At 41.9% G+C, this 14,125-nt stretch overlaps 1 protein-coding gene across 1 annotated transcript; it reads right to left on the bottom strand.

The window, feature by feature from the left end:
• Positions 1 to 2,807: 2,807 nt before the first annotated feature.
• LOC131110488 (progesterone receptor-like) lies at positions 2,808 to 14,125 on the bottom strand. The gene is made up of 9 exons (XM_058063662.2): positions 12,972 to 14,125; positions 11,805 to 11,941; positions 9,650 to 9,766; positions 9,191 to 9,334; positions 8,868 to 9,074; positions 6,996 to 7,140; positions 6,421 to 6,551; positions 6,178 to 6,329; positions 2,808 to 3,699 (listed from the first exon to the last, which is right to left on the bottom strand). Exons 1-9 carry the CDS (start codon positions 13,874 to 13,876, stop codon positions 3,535 to 3,537), a joined length of 2,103 nt encoding a protein of 700 aa, XP_057919645.2. The 5' UTR covers positions 13,877 to 14,125; the 3' UTR covers positions 2,808 to 3,534.

Below are 14,125 nucleotides of genomic sequence, written 5' to 3'. Positions count from 1 at the left end.
GCTAGTCAATTTCGCTATGAAGACGAAACAGGAGTCTCGTTTGCTGTCAGCATTTTTTTTTTACCTGAGGACAGGAACACAAGTCACGTGCTGGAAGACACAGCCATCCATTATAAGCGTCATCATTGTTTGTTGATGGAGGTAGCATTAGCTCCTATAGGCTATGTGACATCAATGGACCTAGGAAAGAAGTTCCGGTAATGTTTTAAATCATCAAAATACGCAAGATACATAAGAATAAAACATTGTTAGAGGTTACTTTATAAGGCTTTATAGTGTAGTATGTGGCTTCCATGATGTACAATGTTAGCTGATTCATGCTAACTTTTCTCTTGTTAGAACGCATTGAAGAGGGAAAGAAATATGCATTAATGTTTTTTCCCAAAAAGTGCAGTTTTCCTTTAAAATGTAGTTGTGTTCATGGTTTTTCACTTTTTTAAAAAATAATCTCCAAGTACACGGTGCACAGAAAGACCAAAAGTGAGTTCCCTCATTTATTTTTCTGTACATTCAATAATAAGATGCCGTACACCTTGTTATGTGTTGTTGTTCGAGCCCCAACACTAAGCTCCAACGGTCATGAAAAAGCACGATTGTAGTTCTTATTGTCGTTGTTAAATGCTTTGTTAAATGTTTCGTATATTTACTAATTCTATGTGACAAACTCACTCCTGTTACTTTTGAATCATCTCGACTTGGAAAACGTACACATGAATGAAGTAAAGTTGCCTGAGATTGTGAGTAGTTCAATATGTGAACGATCAGATTTTAAGTTCAAAAGGCAGACTTGAGTTTATTTTACAACAAGCTCATCTAACCTTAATCTGCACGTTCTTATGAGCTTAATATTTGTTCACTGATTTTTGCAGTTCATTCCTAATTGCTGCATTTTTCCCCCCTCAGTAAACTCTCTTTCCTTTTGTCGATTTTCCAACATAAGGAAGTCGTTTTAACTTTTGTTTGCGGCCATTGTGTTTGTGTTCTCTGCGGTTGATGTTGGCCAACAGGAAAAATCCCTCTTCTGCTCGAGTACGCATGTAATATTGATGCAGAGCAGACTCGGAAAAAACAGCAAAATGAGATGGGATCTAAACTGAGTTCAAATGTCGACATCAACACATACATTTTTGATTATTGCAAACCGAGGAGACACTATTCCATTTTGGAGAAAGCCGCAGGGGCGTGAGTAGCGAGGAATAAATTCACAAATAAGCAAAGGTCTTGTGACTAATACTTGATGAGAGAAAATTGTTTTTAAAATGCTTAAATTGACAATGTGGCTACGGAAACTCATGGGCAACCTAAAACTAAACAAAATACAAATGTGTATTATAAAACAATGGTCATTCATTATACTTCTGAAGCAAATGAATCCTGACTTTTAATAGTATTATTAATAATTGCTGAGGATGTCATGGCAGCCTCCTCCAAACATTAAGGGAATCAGTCTATTCCAGCTCAAAGAAATGGAAATGGATTCAACAGATGTCCAAAGCCTTCCAAACCATTTACTGGAACTGCTGCAGTGTCAGCAGCCCGCCGCTAGATGGCGGTAGATACAAGACATGGATGAGTCCCACATGAGCCATTCTTTGTATGCTGTGCCATACATGAACTGAAAATGGAAGAAACTAAGTAATTGGGATAACTCTCTTCTGGGAAGGCTTACTACTGTATGGTGTGTCTGTGAGGTCAGAGGTCACAATATATCCCAAAATGTGTTGGGTGGGGTTAACATTCAGGGCTTTTTGTAAAATGTTTACACAAAAGTCACTAAAATGTTTTGTAATTTGAATAAACTGTTGCGTTTCAACAATTCAGGGCTTTTAGTAGACAATTTGGAGTCGCCGATTTTTGGAATGTGGGAGGAAACCGGAGTACGCGGAGAAAACCCACACACGCACAGAGAAAACATGCAAACTCCACACAGAGATGCCCGAGGGAGAATCGAACCCAAATCTTCCTGATCTCCTGACTGTGTGGCCTACAACCTAACCACTCAGTCGGGATCTTATAGTACACTTATATTTTCCACATACTAGTAATAATAATATAGCATGAACATACACCCTACAGGCTAGCTTGATGTGGAGGTTCTCCTCTGATTTGGGATCAACATTTCCAATAAATCTGACTATTGTAATTATTAGATAGGATTCAGCTGTAGAGCTCTCGTTCCAAATTTTGCACATGCTCATATTAATCACATTTAAAGTATAAAATCTATACTCTGGTGCATTCAAGGACTGGTAAACAAAGTGTGAAATCTTATCATTATGCTGCGATCGATCGGTGAGTTTTTTTCAGTCGAAGCAAATAACCAGAAAAATTAGACAAGATGAACCAGCCTCTCTCGGCCATGGAAGTCAGCAGGTTTGCTTTGTGCTACGGAAGTCCTGCTAGCGCTCCATCACATGACGTACTCTCACATCCAAACTCTTTAAGACGGAGTCTCATCCTCTGTAAGTTTCACAAGTGATACATGTTCTGTCTAAATATGTTTCTGTGTAAATGAAGGTGATTTTATGGTTCCATTTTTCATATCATATAGCCAATAGCAGGGGTGCAACCAGGAATTATGGGACCTATGAATTTTTGTTGGGGTATCTGGCAGTTGGAATTGAACTCGGGTCTCCTAGCTGTGAGGCCTGCGCGCTAACCACTTTTCCATTTGAAAATGAGAGCTGCTAAAAAGGTGATTAAAAGAAAAGAAGTCGTACAGTACGCTATGATAAATATTCCCAACACACCATTTCCATTGTGCTGTGACATTTCTTGCATTGAGTCATGCAAACAAATCCATGCTCTCGTGCTCCACTTTTATTACATGTTGCCACAAAAGAGCAGGTTCTTGGCCGGTCCTTTATGGTTCAACACAGACCTTTCAGACCATCAGAAGGTACGATGAATACATGATTCACGACAAAAGCACCTGCAAAGAACACTTTAAGAAAGCTCACTTGTAGAAAAGTCACAACAGTGGAAAAAACACAAAATGACATTAAAAAAACAAGGCCGATATAAAGTCAAATAGTTACAGGTAGTGTTAATCAACTACAAAGTCAGTGTGGGATCGTATTTTTTGTCAACGTTAAAATCGTACAAATATAAATGGCCAGAACATCAAAAGTGCAATAATCTTGTCAACATTTGCTTTGAGTTGACGATTTCAGACGCGTGTTAAAATGTCTTTGGCTTCAGGTGCGTACAGTTACATTCACTGTGGGGGAAGATAAGCAAAAAAACAAAAAAAAAATCAAAGCTGTGCACACAGATGAGTTAAGTTGTGGTGCTATGGTAGGCCTCAGAAACATTGGATGCGCATGACACAGAACAGGCACCGTGAAGAACATAGTAGATGCGATTAGATTACATTAGACAGGAAGAATGAGCTCAGTTCTCCGTTTGTATCCAGATGCGTACCTCTGTGCCTATCCATCATCCCGAGGACGGGCTCGTCACTCTTGATATTTTTACCACAAGTGCTCAAAAGGAGTGAATGTGGGAGCTCAAGTGACGTAAAGGCTGCTCTCTCTAAGCGGAATTATGGAACAGGATGGGCTTGACCATTCCTGAGAGGATTTTGGGCACATGGACGCTCACAATCTCCGAGATCATCTCCGGGAAGTTGACGCGAGTCTGCAGGGACTGAGCTTCGATGAACAGATCGTAGGTGAATTGATGTAACTTCCGCACAACCTGCCAACGTAAAGGCAACAGTCAGAGATTCCTCTCGGTGTTGCTTATACATTTCGCTGTCCTGTTCGCCCATGCTAAAAAACACATTATAAGGGGACTGTCGCTTGGAATTACGATTCCATACAGTATATACTGCTTCTTAACACACCTCATTCGCACCTTAGAATAATCAGTGCTGCCATCTTAGCAACCTTTATCCCATGGTGTACATAGCATTTAAGTAATTATTATGCCCCATTCCTGATTTCCTTTTTTTTTTACATCTTTGTCACACTTAAATGTTCCAGATCATAAAACTAATTCAAATATTAGTCACTGGCAACACAACTGAACATAAAATGAGGGGAAAAAAACAGCAAAACAGCCATGGCCATGTGTGAAAAGGTGATTAATAACCGGTTGGGCCACCCTTAGCAGCAACAACTGCAATCAAGTGTTTGATATAACTTGCAATGGGTCTCTTACAGCGCTGTGCATCTTTGCAGAATTGTTGTCATTCAGTCACATTAGAGGGTTTTCCAGCATCAATCACCTTTTTAATGCCATGTCACAGCATTTCTGTTCAGTTGTGTCGTCACTGACTAATACTAACATCTGAAACATTGAAGTGTGACAAAAAAAAAAACACAACGAAGAAATCAGGACACAGCACGGTATTGTGATGCAGATTAGAGGAAATTCAGGTTAGGGTGACTTTCTGAACTGTAAAGTATTCATCAACGAGGCTTAAGAGCCTTCGGGGCACAGCCAGACAATCCTAGTGTGTACAAGCCGGCTAATAAGACTCACTAGACGAGATGTGCAGATCTGACATAGTGGAGCCTTCAGGGTTGAACTCATGATGAAAGACAGGAGGAACGTGTGCACTGTGACTAACTTCAATACTACAATGTTCTTTTGTTTTATTCATAGTCTCAGCTTTTATATATTATACATCCAATTAAATGTTGTACTGTAGCCGCTGTTTGGTACCAAAAATGTATGAAAAGAATTATTTTTGACATAAAAATTACAAAAGTATTTTTACTGTATTTTGATAATAATAATACATTTTACGCTTTTCAAAATACTCAGACACTTTACAGAAAAATTGAGTATAAGGTCGATATAAGGTCAATGTTTTTCTATATTTTTAATTAAATAAAGAAAATATCTTATTGGCTTATATTTTTATACTCCCAAAATGGGCAAAATACTTTGTGTCCAAATGACATAATAATAACCACTTCAACAATTCCTCCATCATTTCCTGGTGCTAAGTAGCTAAGTAAGATGCAGTATATTATTGTCCACCTGCGCCCTCTAGTGGTTGCCTAAAAACAAACAGGAAAGACACCAAATCTTTTCATACTGTAGAAGCCGGAAGCATAGTTTGTGGTTTCACAATTGTCCATGAAGACATCACGAAATAAAATCATATCTAGATGTTTATCCTTCCATGACCACAAGTGTAATTATCGGACAAAAAAAAGCTCAAAAGGATCATCTTTTTTATTTGTTTGTGCGGTTTTCTTCAAAATTGGGTAGGCTTGGATTATTAGTCACACTGTTATCTGATCTCAATCTGAAACCACACATTTGAGGTTGACAACTTGTTGAATAAACTAACAACATTCATCTTTTATGTTGCTAAAACCGGAAATCCTACATTTGAAACATAAAATGCACATTTTAGCCACTATATACATACAGTAGCTGTAAAGCCATGTATATGTCTTCCAACAGAATCAGTTTTGCAATCAAAGTACTATTTCTGTCACTTCATTCGAACCCTTATAATAAAACCAACCTGTATTCCAACCCCATGTTAAATGTGAAATGTATTTTTAACATATATAGAGTTATAGGGGTGTTATTTCATATCTAGAGGGCTCTAAAAGTGTTAAAACCCATATTTAGAAGGTCGTATATACATTTTCTATAGCCCAACTATGGATATATTCCATTTATAAATAAGGTCACTCATCACGGTGATATCTGCTACCATTTAATTGCGATGAATGAGGGATCACTGTACCACTATTTTGATTACTATACCTAATAACACTTTTAATATGAGCGGCATTGCATTGCATTGCATACCACCACAATGCATACACTCCCATGTAAACATCTATTTCTGACTCTCTCTCCTCATTACCCTCCTGCTAGCCTGACATTAAGGTTGACATTCATTTGTGTGAATTTATTGAACTGTAAATGTGCCGGGAATACACTTTTGTTGGGTTTTTGGTGGGATATGAACCTCGGAATATCCGGAGAAATCCCAATCTGACTGTAACTGCCTGTAACTGAGCGAAGAGGGAACTGGGATGACGTAAAGTTCGGGATAAGTCGCTGCTGGTGGATGTCAAAACTTGGATGCACTTTGATCTAAACAATTTCCCACTAAAGCATTTAAGTGACACTAACGCCAGTGACATTTATGCACCAGTTCAAAGTCACACTATGGTGTGTGTGTGTGTGTGTGTGTATTACTAGTTGGAGGTAGTCCAGCAGTTGCGTGAGCTGAAACAGCCTCTGTGTCCGGGTGGTCTCCCCGCGGTGGCTGGCCAAGCGGTCTAACTCCTTGATGTAGGAGGTCCGTAGATCGTCAAAACAACGCTGGTTCTTCAGGCCCTCCACTGGCACTGAGACCACAAAGCCATCATACAATAACTCCCATTGCATCAATTCTTTAAAAGAAAACACATTTCAGTGGCGGAGCTGACATGGACTCACAGATGCTGAAGAGGACCAGCGCCTTCATGCACAGGAACTCCTCTTGGGTGACCTTCAGCATGCAGAAACGTTGGGACAGCACCTTCATCCGCACGCAGTGTTCATACATGCTGGATACCTGCATACGCTGGCTGCATGGGGAGACATGAAATGCAGCATCAGGAGGAAGATAGATGAAGCAAAAAGGGGACACTTGAGAGCGGCGGAAACAAGAACAAAAATGCAGTGGTTGAGGTGGGAAAGATGAACAAGATGGATAATGGAAAAAAAAGAGAGCGACGGCCAGGCTGAGAAAAATGGAGGTCAGGAAGGGGGGCAGGCGTATCCATTACTATGCAGGTCAGAGACGGCCCGATAGAGAAGGACCACCAGCACCACTCAATGCGTTCTTGCCAAGGATGCCAAGTGAAGGCTGCCCGTGGCATACGCTTGCCGGTTATGGAAATATGAAGGGGACTGAGGCCGCGTACGTATACAATATGCAAAGAATTACCGTGAAAACAGAAGATTTGAAAACTTGTATTTGTGTGTACTCTCCCAGGATGAGTATACTGGAGTATTCAGGGGTGACTTACTCATTGAAAACCAGGTCTGGTGCGAAGTAGAGCATGGAGCTGTTGGTGAGGGTGTAGGACCTCCAGCCCAGAGCAAACACCATCACCCCCATCCATGACAGCTGAATCACTGTCATCTGGTCATCCACGTGGAGGTCACGGAAGCCTGTGAAGACATGAAGCTTACAGGAGGGTTTCATACGATTCCAATACATGCATTTATTTATTTATAGTATCTGCATCACTGTATAAATAGGTTAAAAAAAGATCATTTATTGCTAATTTATCTGCAAATTCAAGATGATCCAGGTGCCAAGACACTGATGTACAGTCATGTGTTCCATTCAACATATGATTCCTAGTATTGCTATGCCGTCTGAGCATAAGCAACCTTTCCTGAATATCGCTTGCTGGTCCCACAGCCTCCTGGAGACAGTTGAGAATGACCCCATTAAAGACCGTATGGGCACTGAAAGTAGGGTAATCCCTCCTCTTCCTTAGGTCACCTTTCTTTGGTTCTTTCTGCCCACACGGTGGGTGTCTTTTCATGCTCCCAAAGAGGCTGTAGAGCACGTCTGTAGATGTGTTTATATCAGTTTGAAGGCCTTCAGGTGGAATATTGTCACCGAGACCAGCCTTGCCAGTTTTCAATAATGGGATTGCCGCTTTTATTTCAGTCCTGTTCTTAGGAATGTGTGGCCTTTCTGCTGGTGTTTGTCTATTCAGGACCTCTCAGGGTGGCGCTGCCAATGTGTTACGTTGCTCTTCCAGGGTTGACAGCAGTTGGCCGTTCTTGTCTGTGATTGGTTTGGTACTTAGTAGATATGTCCCTGACATCTTCTGTGTGAGGCCATATAGTTATTTCATGTTTCTTTGACATCCTCTATTCCTTTATCCGGACTCTCACCAAAAGTGAGAGTGAGCTCTTCCTTGGTGCGTGCCAACTATTCAGTTTTTTGGAAGCTAGTTTTGTATTTTTTTGTGTAATCCTACACTACAAAACTGAAATCTAAGCAAGAATAAATACCTAAATATCTGATATCAGACATCAAACTATTTTTTTTGTTAAATAATTAAGGCCATTCTCTGACGAGATTAGGCCAATTTGCTCATCATAAGTAATATGTACAAAACCCAGAGATATACTACTTAAAATATTAAATAAAAAAAATATATATATGTGATAATTTCACTAAACATTGAGACATAACGTCACCATAAGAGTTGAAAAAAAATCCTCCCATTCCGTGTGGAAGTGGTACATTTTTGGCTCCTCAAGTTCACAAGAAATAAATGCGAGGTTAACTGGTTAGCTCTGGTTGCAATGTGGTGTAAACAATGAATATTATAAGCATAAAGGTGACTATAGGGGTGTTATTGCATGTCTGCAGGGCTCTAATGTTAATAACGGTTCACACCTTATTTAAATTAGGTTGACTTCCTGTGTAAAGACAATAAAGGAGTAAAACTTACTCAAATGTAGTTCATGCAATGTGAATGAAAAGAGATTAAAATGTTTAACAATATGCATGGAAAAAAATGCATTAAGCTTAATAAAATAAGAATAAATTGTTAATAAGTTGGTCTTCACAGTATACTGCGTCCGTGTACCTGTCCTACTATTTATATTTCCTACGTAAATAGGACTGAAAAAGTTCATTAAAACAACAAGGCTTTTAACAATAAGGGATATACTGGAATACGCTCAGCAAGGCCATTCTAGTCTTAAATATGAAAATATCGCCCTCTAGTGGTTAACATTTGCAGCAGTGAGGGTTTCCATGAGTTATGTGGATCTTGTCTGCTTGCGTTCAGGCCTCGCCAATTGTTATATGATATACGTGCATATTTTCTTTGATAGATTTATAGTTCTTCTGCCTGGCAGTAAATTACCTGGCATGGCTTTGGCCCAGCGCACCACCGTTACAAGTTGTCTCTCCCCAAGCTCGTTGAGGCTGGTTAGCAGGGAGGCAGAGCTATCCGGGAGCGCCGGGTCGTGCCCCGCGTTGACGACGGCGGGCTCGATGGCCTGGAGCACGCTGAGCAGGGATAGGCAGGAGCGTAGAGTCGGGGGGATGCTTAGCACCAGAGCCTGGGATGCTGATAGAACAAAAATGGTCTAACTGGCAGTGGGTCACAGAACGAGTGCAGAAAAGAGAACTAGACAAGGAAAGTACGCTTATTAGTTTGGATGCGCCACTTTTGGCACTGATCACCTCGAGCCCTGGAAACTGTACTCCCATGCTTTAAGATGGCGTCTCTCCTCCCTGGCCTCTCTCCTATTTCTCCAGGCCTCAAGGCAGCCGGAGGTTGTTCCTCTTCCCCGCTCCTCGTCTGGCCGGATCCCTTCAGCCTGCGGCCTACAAACCACCACAGATAGTTGAGACACATCGGAGAAGAAGGAGATAAAACGCTTCCAATGTCAACCTCTGACTGCAATTAATACGACAATGGGAGTACGTTTAAAAACCTTTTAGACACACGGCCCTGCTCTTTATCATTACCATGTGGGGAGGTTCTTCATCCCTGGCTGCAGGCAACAAAGAAACCCCAACAACTTTGTTCCACTCTACTCAATCTAGAACATTTTATTAGCATGCTCTGATGCACGTAAGGTAAACAACCCCGCTTTTCAAATGCACTGCACACGCCCCCTCGCTTCACAAGATACTCACCTTTGAGGCTCATTCCTGACATGAAGCAGCGCTTCAAGCGACACGAAGCACAGTTTTTACGCCTGAGCTTATCGATGGTGCAGTCGTTGCGGCTGGCACACAGGTGGTTCTGTTTACCTGAAAAAAGGAAGCGGATAAGCAGCCACTCTACAGAAACAATGCCCTCTAGAGGCGGGGGGGTCCATCAAAATATCAATATTATCCATGTGTGGAGTTTGCATGTTCTCCCTGTGCATGCGTGGGTATGCCTGTATGCAAATTGGCCATAGGTATGAATGTGAGTGTGAATGGTTGTTTGTCTATATGTGCCCTGTGATTGCCCCCCCCGCGGCCCTTGTGAGGATAAACGGTAGAAATAAGCGGTCATTTATGATTATTTTGCTTTTTCTGCAATTAGAACTATATTTATTCTGTATAAAATGTATTTTCTTCATATTTTTGAGTGTGTAGAACAAATGAATTTGTTTTAATTTTTTTTCCTATGGGAAAAATTGTCATGTTTTGTTTATTTTTTTACCTTTTGGAGCCAATTATTAAAAGCAAGGTACCTCAGTATTCATATTTGGGGTGTCAAAGTAAAGCATTAATTGCTATAAAAAGTACAGTCATATTTTGTGTCTTACTTTTTCAATCCCGTTAACAGTTTTTTTTAGTTTTTTCTGTGACTTTACAGCTTCTGTATGCAAGTTGTTGGGGGTGGAGCCACACCCTGAAGTGAACACTGATTGGCTGTCATTGTGTTTGGGCTTGTTTAGCATCAGCTGAGAGGCTAGCAGTGTGATTGGCAGGGCAAGGTGAGGAGCGGCGAGTAGGGAAGAGACGTGAAAATGGAGGAGCAAAATGGGAAATTGGGAAATTGACATTTCAGCAACGCCCCAACAACACCACTGATAACGTTAGAGTGATATGCCTTCTTTGGAAGGAGTTTGCTTACCACCAAGTTTAGCGTACCACTTCAATGCAAGGCACCCAGTCATGTCTGCACCCACAGTTAACTTTAGCAACAAAGACGTTAGCGAGTGAGCCACAGCGAAGCTCTTTACCAAACTAAATTTTCATTTTTTCTTGCAAAGTGGATGGCGATTAACTGAAAGATGAGGGATTATCAGAGGTGTTGCAAACTGTGATGATTTATGACGGCCAAAACATTTTGGTGGGGGGTTCACCCAACTGTGGACTGATTATTGATGGTGATAAATGTTATTATTTTAGATTGTTAGGCAGTTTCATAAGAACAGGAACTTTGTTGACATGCCAATTTTCCACTAAACTGTGAAGGTTAATAAGTCAGTTCCACAAGGTCATCTGGTCATTGGAATGGGTACAAAGGACGAAGACAACACCTTGAAGTGAAACATACAGTCGGTCACTTCTTGAATTTTGTTTTAATTATTTGAAGATGGACAAAAGAAAGAGCATATTTTCCCTTCCGGGGTTTGAAACAAAAGGCCGAGTCTGAAATACAGGACCTCATCTGTTCGTGTTTGTTAAAAACAATACATCACTTTATGAAGCCACTTTTTCTGTGATTCATTCATCTTTTGATCTGCCACAATAAAGTCCTGAATTTAAATCAAAATACCTCAAAGAAAGGGCTCTTAAAAATCGATTACAGATTATGAACAATTAATCTCCATTTTTTTTTATTTCTTGACTAATATATATATTGTTATACTGCGAATAAGTCCTTACAACACAGCAGGGCATTTTCCTCAAATTGTATGTAAAAAAGGGAACTTATTTTATAGTAAAATAAATATAAATAAATAACATACATATATAAAATTTTCCTAAATTTTTTACCTTGTGTTTTATTCTGATTATAATCATAAATACACAACATCACAAAATCATTCAACAAGCTTGAAAAACGTCCACGTAAAAAGTATTGGTGTTGGTATCAGCAATACTACCCTCATATTTACTGGGTATCAAATCGATAATCGATACCAAAAATGATGTATCGCCCACATGCAAAGCCCACACCTCACATCCAAGCACGACTATGTGGATGTTTGCTGATAACAAGTTGCTCCAACTTGTAAAGTCAGGTCGTTTTGCCCTAGTTGCTCGGACAAATTAGTGGGTGTAAGAAATGAAACAAGTGCACGAGGAAATGTGTGTGTGTGTGTGTGTGTGTGTGTGTCACACCCACCAGCGGCGGCTCTCTTGAAGAATACTTTGCAGCTGCCACAGGTGACTGCTCCATAGTGACAGCCCGAGGCATCATCCCCACACACCTGACATACCCGCCTGTCTGATAGGTACACACCAGGGAACAGGTCCTCGGGCCTGAACACACACACACACACACACACACACAAGGTTTTAACAGTGGATCTATGCGAACATGCTTGACCTTAACAAAGATTAGTCAGCTTGTTGTGACATTCTAGCCACTAACGCCTTCTAATCTGATTCCGATCCCCCTCTATTATGTTTGCATGTATGGCAACAAGTTGTGTTACACAGCAGCCTTTTTAAAAACACACTCGGACCGCAGGATGAGCACCAGGTGCTGTATCTCCTGTTTACAGGGACACTGATATATTAACCTGTTTTGTACAAAGAGCACTGCAAAGTGGAGCTGCATGCAGGCACACAACAGGGCCAAGGCTGGGAGCTACACATGGTGTTGTGACACAAATTGTGTAATACCGATATGCAGCTGCACTACGCTATATGCCAAGGGTATCCAAACGGTTTCCACCGAGGGCTGTAAATCAGCTTGGATGTTTATTTATAGAATTTTTTTTAATGACATTACATGAGTAGTTAATTTGAAAGAGAGGAATTCTTACATTCTGTAGATTCGCTACACTGAAATTGTTAAATAATGTATTTATTGACACTATAATATGTCTCTTAGTCGGAATTGAACTTCTGAAATCCAATAACCTTTGCACTATATTCTCATTTACTGAGATGCGTTACTTCCTGGTCTATTTTCCCCATTTTTGTATTTCTAAATGCGCTCTTGGCCAATGAAAATACAAGCCGTGGGCTGCTAATGGCATCCAGGCCTCAGTTTGGACACTGCCCAAACAAGTCATGGTGTGTCTGTCTGTCTACCATGTGGCACTGCAGCCCATAACACATTAATATTACTAATCCACCAATGACAGAGCAATGAGTGCATAAAACGAAGTTCAAAAGGACACAATGGAACAATGGAACCGTGAATCTTAACAGGCCGATGCAGTCATTGCTCACAAATGTGTCTGATTAGAAGAATGCGGAGGATGAATGAAGAGGAGAGAAGCTGGGAGGATTGCATTCTCCCAACCAAAAGAGCCCACAAGTGGTGCAAAGTGTTGTTTACCTGAACCCCCTATCCGTGCAGTCCATCCAGGCCGGCGGTTCTGTCTTGATGGATGGGTAAGCGGGCTGCCCGTTCGTGTGTTCACTTTGGTAAGTTTCCACTTGGCCAAAGCCCGGAACCATCGCTGCCGCTCGCATGCCTGCTTTGCTCTGCTCGCCCTTGTTGTGCCAGACACAGCGGCATTCCTGCCTACACGCAACACCTGCTTGTCCACAGTTGCAATATTTACACTGCAAATGATGCCCGTCCGATGCGGTCCTCCCCGGCTCGGCTCGGCCGCCGTACGCGCACTCATTTACGCACAATACGCCCGGGATGTCTCGGTACAAGTTGGGGCTGACAGAGTAAGGAGAATATTGTTTGAGCGGTAAGAGTTGGTCCACTTGGGAGGGCGGTTCCGAGTTTGCAAACAAGTTGGACTCCTTGCAGACAAACGTGGATATGACCGAACCGCGCGTCACAGTCTGAGCGCCGTCAGCCTCGCCGGACCTCAGCAGGTCCATGCAGCTCACCTGCTGCATGCCGTGGCACACGTCTCCGAACTCGTCCTCTCTGTTGTCGTTGTTGCCCTGCGGGTCCATATTCCCAACCGCGCCGAACTCCGCCACCACTTCCCGGGAACTCTGACCCACGGCGGGCTCGCAGTCTGCGAACGCGGCAGCACCGGCGCCGTGGTGGTTGTGCAGCGGGGAGGACAGCGCGTCCAAGCCCAGAGACACGGACACTGCCTCGCTGAGCTCGGCTGTGCTGGGACACGCACAGGTGTCGAAGCGATCCGGCTCGTTTCTTCTTCTGGAGTTGTCTTCTAAATTGGGCAAACTGGAGCGGAAATCCATGTTGCGCGCAGGCGAGGTGTTCGTTGTAGAAGTGAAGAAATAGACGCCTCCTAAGGACTTTGTGGGCATATCAGTCAGGGGGAAGGAAGTCCAGACCAGCCGTCGACGTAGCTGTCTGTGGGGAAGAAGGGACGTCCTGCAGATCTAATCCGCGGGTTGGACAACTTTTTCCTTTTTTCCGTCTCTTCCTCTTCTTCCAATACAACAAACTGTTGTGCGCGACACGGCTTCACACGACATGTGAACACAAGTCACATCAAAAGCTCAACTTTGCACAAGTTAAGTCTCAACAAGAAGGTTAAATTATACAACAATTCC

This window comes from Doryrhamphus excisus, linkage group LG22, assembly GCF_037039965.1.
Source record: "Doryrhamphus excisus strain RoL-2023G ecotype Guam linkage group LG22, RoL_Dexc_Guam_v1.1, whole genome shotgun sequence".
NCBI classification, from domain to species: domain Eukaryota; kingdom Metazoa; phylum Chordata; class Actinopteri; order Syngnathiformes; family Syngnathidae; genus Doryrhamphus; species Doryrhamphus excisus.
This window is presented reverse-complemented; position numbering and strand designations above follow the sequence as displayed.

Bases quoted from the DNA above. Each gene is read 5' to 3' on its own strand.
- LOC131110488 (XM_058063662.2), bottom strand. From the start codon at position 13,876: ATGCCCACAAAGTCCTTAGGAGGCGTCTATTTCTTCACTTCTACAACG. The intron at 9,767-11,804 runs GTGGGTGTGACA...TCCTTTTTTCAG, and splicing joins CTTCAAGAGAGCCGCCGCTG to GTAAACAGAACCACCTGTGT. The intron at 6,552-6,995 runs GTAAGTCACCCC...CTCCCCATGCAG, and splicing joins CCAGACCTGGTTTTCAATGA to CCAGCGTATGCAGGTATCCA.